The sequence below is a fragment of the Olea europaea genome, unplaced genomic scaffold, assembly GCF_002742605.1.
Source record: "Olea europaea var. sylvestris unplaced genomic scaffold, O_europaea_v1 scaffold1259, whole genome shotgun sequence".
NCBI classification, from domain to species: domain Eukaryota; kingdom Viridiplantae; phylum Streptophyta; class Magnoliopsida; order Lamiales; family Oleaceae; genus Olea; species Olea europaea.
Window position 1 is genome coordinate 63,855 of NW_019230035.1, and position 7,673 is coordinate 71,527.

The 7,673-nt window shown below is 37.7% G+C and overlaps 1 protein-coding gene across 1 annotated transcript; it reads right to left on the minus strand.

Moving 5' to 3' along the window:
* Window positions 1-530: 530 nt before the first annotated feature.
* On the minus strand, window positions 531-4,747 carry LOC111374516 (zinc finger CCCH domain-containing protein 55-like). The gene is made up of 3 exons (XM_022997187.1): window positions 4,506-4,747; window positions 1,736-4,054; window positions 531-982 (listed from the first exon to the last, which is right to left on the minus strand). Exons 2-3 carry the CDS (start codon window positions 3,560-3,562, stop codon window positions 947-949), a joined length of 1,863 nt encoding a protein of 620 aa, XP_022852955.1. The 5' UTR covers window positions 3,563-4,054; window positions 4,506-4,747; the 3' UTR covers window positions 531-946.
* Between the last annotated feature and the right edge of the window lie 2,926 nt (window positions 4,748-7,673).

Sequence of the window (7,673 nt, forward strand, 5' to 3'; positions counted from 1 at the left end):
TATTTCATTCCATTTGAAAATTAACTGAATACTTGTCTATAAATCCTGCATATTTGATTCCCAAGAACTTAACTCAAAATACTTAATAACATGATGATACATTTATATAAAACTTCTATACCGAGCACACGCAATGGAATCATAGGTGAAAAATAAAATTTTTAATAGAAAATTTTTGGAAATTGTTTGAATAAGGAAAAATTTTTAATTTACATGCAAAATATTTTACAGAAAAAATATGTGATTAAAAATGAATTTGAAGAAAAATGTGCTTTTAGAGAATGTGACTCAAATAAGGGCTAATCTAATGTGAAAGTCATTAAGTGCCAAATTGAAATAACAGAACTAATTTGCCTGGCCAAACTCAATTTGTTTGAGTAAATATTTGTTGGAAAAGATAATTCAAAAATTCATTTTTCATCTAAACTAACACGAAAATATTATTTTTTAAGGACTTGGAAATATTTTGTGTATTGTAAAACAACATAAGATCTTATGAATCTTAAAAAGGGAAAATGTACACACTTAAATGGCTCATAAACAACTGATTAAAGTAAATAAAGTAGACACGCTTCTTGTCCTCAATGAGTCACACATTGCTAACTTAAAACCTAACTTGTAAACTTACACTTTGGACGCTACAAACTGATTTCATTACAGAAGCTTTCCATCCAGCAATGCAAACATTCATTTAGAGAAAAACTGTACATAACTTATCAGAATTCTCTTGTGATGCTCTTTCTTCTCTATATCCAAATCCACAAAATAAGGAAAAAAAGGGGAGAAAAATGAAAGATATCGGCAAGAAATAATTCCCAGAAAGTATTTTTCCCTAATGCAGTAAAGTCCAGTAGCTTATGCAGAACTAAAGAATAAAATGCTGGACTGATATTCTAATAAACATTCAATTACACAACGAAAGGAGGAACAAGGCATAATTTTCAATTCAAGATTCTGTCTTAAGACTGCGCTCCAGGTATGCCTGCAGATGAGAACAAAAGTAAGATCCTAGCATCGCAAATTATCGGACACAAATATAAATACAAATAGTCACTATATTCATGGGAAAATGAGATGTGCCACATTATGCACATACTTGAGTATCAAAATATAAATTGAAAATGTAAATATGTCGATTCTCAAAGAGGACGCCTATTTTCCTTCTTTGAGATAAAAGCAGTGAGAAGAAAGGCAGGGTGTTAGCATTGTGAACTATCAGATAAAAAACAAAAATACTCTGTATATTCGTGGCAGAAAAAAACGCGTATCCCATTTCAGTGAATTTAGAAATCAAGTATTTATGAGCAAAGAAATGTATATTCCCAAAGAAGACAATTTTCTTTATTGAAACCAATGCACACTAAAAAAAAGTAGGATCTTAGCTTTGGAATCCATCAGAGGAAAAAAAAAAAGATAGAAACCCAGTATATTTCTGGAACGAGATGAACGACGATTTATGGGGTGAATGTGCATAAGCACCCTCCACCACCACCCATCCCCCATCTTCCCACAATCCACCTGGCATGTGTGAATTGGCAGGCAACAAAATTATAAGAACGTCTTTTTTTTAATATTTCCAGTGGTTATTTCTCCTCTTATTTCAAGTGGGATTCTGAGAAGCAGAAAGAAGCAATCAATATGCTCAAGCACGATCTCCAAAAGGTCAGCCATAAAAAGGTTCTGGACTCAATAATGAACCTCAACAGCTAAGAAACAATAAAACTTGTGGACTTACCTGTACAAGTTTGGTAACTTTCGGTTTAGAAGCAGTCAAGTATTGCTCTACTTTATTTTGAACCTTTGGAATATGATCGTCTTCAATTGTACTAGTCACTTTGTCAACCACCTTTTTCACAATGGTTTTGTGAACTTCCCGACTCATCTGACCTTCCTTCCATTTAGGCTTTAATATCTCCTTAACCAACTCAACAAGAGCATTCTTGAACAATCGCATTTCCTTGTCATACTTCATAGCACTGCTGTCATCAACTTTCCCATGGCCACCAACATTTTCAGGATGTTTATTTCCTTGTCCACCTTTGATTTCCTCATCAGCAGTTTGATCGCCTCCATTGACTTCAGAAATTGAAATTATTTTCGGTTCTTTTGCTTTTGGACTATCATGATGTTTCAGAGTTGAACTGCCAAATACAGCGTCAACAGTAGATAGCTGTGAGGACCGTTCCACGGGCATCTGATTTTTCTGTTCTACTGAGTCAGACACAGTTGCAGAGGGTAGATTATGGTTGCTCTCGATATCTGCCTTGCCATAGCTAATGGGATCCAACAGATCAAGAGAATTTGTAGCCGGATTTGAATTCATTGTGTTGATGAAGGGTACAAAATGGGCAGTATCAGAATAAGAAGGCACCCTCCTCGTTGAACTGGATGTGTCTAATCCTGGCTGCTGTTCTTTCACAAACCTCTGAGCCATAAACGCAGAAGAATTTATTACTAGAGCACCCTGTTCACCAGTTTTAGCAACTGGTGATTTTGTCATTTGAGCAGCCTGCTCGTTGGCTACAGCATTGGAATCAAATTGAGAAGCCTGGAATTCTGACATCACCTGTGTTTTAATAGCATTGTGAAGGTTCTGCATCTGACTTTGCAACCTTGAAGGAGACATTTTATGTTGCTGAGTCCGATTCAAGTCAATGAGCACATGTTGGTTTCTATCAGTTTCAGTTGAAAACGAGGAATCTCCAGGGAACAAGCTCTCGCCATTTTGATTGAAGATCCGTCCAGGAAAAAGAACTGGGTGTATGGCATTTCCAGAACCATTTACTTCATCAAGAGCATCAGACCCAAATAAATTTACGTCATTATCCTCTACAGGTCCCTGGTGGTGCTGCTGAATATGTGAATCAGTAATAACATTCTGTTGCGAGGTTTTTATAGAAAGACTGTGGTCTTCTTGCATTGTATTTTGTCCATAAACATGTGAAATTCCATCCTCGTTTAGCAATTGTGAATCATGGAAAATGCATTCTTGTTTGCCAGCTATACTTTCTTTAACCATAGATTCCGTCATGCCCATGTCCACATCATAACTACCACTTTCCCCAAGAAGAGAGAGTTGTTGGTCTCTCTTCAAATAATTTTCATTCTGTTTTGGGATTCCCCAAGTTCTCCTCTCGATTTCCAAACTATGGTCCAATCTACCGTCAGTTCTTCCTAACGCGGTTTCACCAATAACGTTCACGTTAGCAACAACACTTCCAGTTCCCCCAGTGGACTTCACTTTGTCTGAGACTTTGACTGAATCGTCCCAACTCGTACCATTCCACCATTTACTCTTGTCGTCCAAACTGAAGATGCTTGTGTCTTCACCTGGCCTGCCTTCAAGATTGTTCAGCTTCGGACCGTCATGAGAGAACCTGCAATCATCCCGATTGCAATTGCCTGCTGCAAAAAACTTGCAAGAGGGTTTCACATTTTTGTTCGCTTGTTGTTCAATGTGCCTACTGAAGGATGCATCTCTAGTACCTTTGCCATAACTATCACCAGAAGCTTCGTGATGAGAAAATCTGCACGTGTCTCCCCAACGACACTTACCCTTCATAAAGTCTCTGCAAGGAAATGCATTTCTACTTTGGTTTCTGAACTGTTCATCTTCTTCATAATAGGGATCGCAAACATCATTTCGGGATTGGAACCCAGGACCTCTATCGTTAGAATATGACCTGAAATATGGCCAAGCCCTGGTCTATTTCTCTGATTTTCAGCTCTGTCATCTTCAACACGGTCCCGATCACTGCTGCTCATACTATCAGGATGAAGAAATCTACATTGCCTGCCTCTCCTGCACCTTCCCGTGGCAAAATCTCTACAGGTGCGTGATAATTTTTCATGCCTACTTCCATCACTCCAGCCACCAGATTGTCTATGATCATGGATAGAAGTACGACTTCTTGTCTGACCCCTTACACTGCCCTCGCCTCTGCTCCTGCTCCTGCTCCTGCTCCAGCCCCTTCCTCTGTCCCTTGCCTTGTCCCTGCTCGGACTCCTGCCTCTCCTTCCGCTCCTGCTCCTGCTCCTGCCTTTTCCTGGGTACCTATCATCAAATGACAAGCAAGTTATAAAATCAAATAAGATGAAAGATGCATTCTAAAGCAATTATTCAGAGAAGAAAGAACATTCATAAGATTCCAACTATTATGATTTGAAAACTAATAAGTGCATCCCTGCATGTACATAGTCTACTTGTTTAACTAGAGCAACCCATAGGCTTACCATAATATGCACAAATCAAAACTTTCAGTCAACAACTGAAGATTTCTTTAGCTATTCCCATCAAAAAAATAAAAAAGGAAGAAGATATATGCAGCTTCAGTTTCTTGGTAGCTACAAGTCAGGTGAATAAAATAAATACCAAATCCAAGTTCAGAGTAAAGTCTGACAAACCTAAAATTGTTCAACACTACTCTTTCAAAGAAACATCACACCATTATGGCACTCAAACTTCAACTTTGTCAAAATGAATAAACAAAAATACAATCTCGTACCTCCCAGAACCGCTCCAATCATATTCGGGAGTCTGATCACGCTTATGCCAATCTGCCCCATCAAAACCAGGAGATAAATTTTTGTTATAGCTTTTTCCCCTGCCTATTTCCTTGGCTTCGGCATTATCTTGTCTATTTTTGTAGAAGCTGTCAACTAATGGTGCAACCGTGTTTCCCTCTAAAGATTCCCGATTTGGCCATCCAGAATGATCTCTGGACTCCGGTGCACTAGAGATTCCTGATGCAGAAATTTCATTGCGGCGCCCACTATGAAAACTTGAATGGTTCTCCTTCCCAGTTGAAGAATTGAATTCACTCATACCAGAAAGATGTTTAGACTCATCTTCCATATCCCACAATGATCTGCGTTTTCTACTACCCATCGCATAGCCTCACAAAAAAATGCCTGCAATATCTATTGTTGCTTATGCAGCAAAATCTGTCAAAAATGAGCAGTGGCTATGAATTAGCAAATATAAAATGTTTTATTCATACCTTTTTTCATTATCTCCTTGTGCTTAAGTGTTCTCATAGGAAAAGGTGATCTGATGTTAATCTACAAGTATCACCAAATCTAATGATAAGAAACTAACAGTTCAACCAACAAGCAATGCACAAATTATGTGAGCTTTTCCAAGATTAAAAAATAAATAAATAAATAAAATAAAAACTTTGCTGTAAACACCATTGATGATGACAGGATGGTTTCAAGACTGCTGAAATAATACTGGCTAGGATAAGCTCGAAGGAAAATACAAAATAGTGCACCACCCAAGTAGGAATCCGACAAGGGATACATGATCAGAGCTCATGACCCTAGGGAATCCAACAAAGACATGAAGAATTTTCTAAAAGAAGAAAATCAAAGCTCTCAAATAAAAAAAGACTTAATATTCAAACTCAAAAATCTCAAAAGCTTACAAAACGAAGGTTGATATAGTTGAGCATTGGAACAACCCTTCAAGCAAAAGCAATTTCCAATGCATTCTTTCAACCATTGACAATAAAATTAATGGAAAACAAATGGATTATAAGTGGAAAAATGGATGACAATTTCAAGCACGTGTATTACAAGAACTTTGAAAACTCTTAGGAACTCCCCTACAACTAGAAAATAGGGAAACTTCTACCATCCCCTAGTAAACCAGTCAGCATAACCTTTAGGGAGAAACAATAGAAAAGTCCAAGTAGAGATCCATACAATTTGTGGAGCCCTAACTCAATAGGCTATCAGTTGACATACTACTTTCCAATAAATATATATACTTCGCTATCAGAATTAATTGAGTCCAAAATCCGATTCTTATAAGACATTTTTTTTATATGTAATCAAATATTTTATTATCAAAATATAAACACAGAAAGTGTATTATCAATTTAAACAAGAAAGAAATAACATGAAATTGAACAGCCTGTCTATATGACTTATAGTCGAGAATTAAACAAAATATACAATGTCAAATAAAATAATTCTCGAATTTGCTCTGATGTCCGTGCTTGAATCGCTTGATCATCAAAACACCGAAAGTTTCTCTCTCCACACACATCATACGATGCAACCCGGAATGAGGTTCCAAACAATCTTGCTATCCTTATCGCGAAACTTTCTCCTTCATGCCTTTTAATGCATCTTCTATTCGTCTCGGCATCACCCAATCCATGTATTGAGTGGCCAGAATATCGTTTCACAACAATTGAGCAGCATCACAATGGAGGAATAAATGGTCAATTGTCTCCCCATCCCTCCTACGCATAGGGCACCACTTTGCAACATACATAGAGCACCACTCCTACGCATAGAGCACCCCTTATTCGAAGATTGTCTACTGTTAATACTTGTCCCCTAACAACCGTCCATAATAAAAATGTCATCCGTGGAGGTAGTTTACATTACCATACCATCTTTCAAGAGAAAGAACTCTCTATAGATCCTAATAAAGATCTAAAATAAGTGTCAATCGAATACATACCATTCCGTGTCAGCCCCCATCTGCTACGATCACCCTCTCATACCCTGATGTGCACATCATACATAGAAGTCAAGAGCAGCGCATAATCATCCACTTCCCAATCCGGCCTGCAAACCTCTTCCAAAAATAATGTTCCAGTTGAGACTCTCGTTGTGTATATCTAGGACTTCATTCACCATAGCAGACGGCTCCACAGTAATATGATGCAAGGAAGGAAATCCCTCCTTTAACGGTTGATCTCCACACCAACAATCATCCCAAAAAATAATAGTATTACCATTCCCCACCACAAAAGTCAATCTATTCTGAAAGTCACTCCATCCTCGTCCTATATACCACCACAAGCTCACTTCATAAGAACCACGACCTGTGACTTAGCACCATCCCCCTCCATACCACCGTATTTTACCCCTATAATCTCTCCAAAAACTATCCTTCTCCACTTCGAATCGCCACAACCACTTACCCAACAAGACCTTATTAAATAATATAAGGCTCCTCAATCCGAGATCCCAAAACCTTTAAGGAGAACAAACTTCTACCCAATTAACCAAATGAAATTTCCTTTCCTCCCCTAATCCTCTCCAAAGAAACTCCCTTTGAATCCTCTTTAATATTTTTGCCATCGTAACAAGAATTGGGAACGACGACAAGATATGAGCAGGGATATTAGATAGAGTAGACTTAATGAGAGTAAGACGGCCTCCATTGGAAAGGAACATACGCTTCCAACCCGTTAACCTCCTCTCCACCCTTTTCACAATATTGTTCCATATATGTATACTTTTAAACCATGCTCCTAAATGGAGCCCAAAATAAGTCATAGGCAGTTGAGCAATCCTATAGCATAATACAGCAGCCAATTCTCCTACATGATCGACCTCTCCAACTAAAAACTAAAAATGAGTAAAATGATTTTTTTCAAGTGAAAAATGATTAAATGATTGTTTCAAGAGAGAGTGTGATTAAAAAGTAGGGAAAAGTTAAGGGTAATAATGTGTGGTTGAAAATGATTTTAGGAAATGTTTTTAAAAAATCTCTCACAAACTTCTTCTAAATCACCTTCATTAGATTTAACTATTCTTTTATGCTTGTGGGCAATCTTCACGAGCTTCTCATTTTGCGTAAGAATCTTGTCTTGAACTTGTTTGTGCAAGTTCTTAACGACCACGACTCTTTCTTCAACATCTCCACAGTA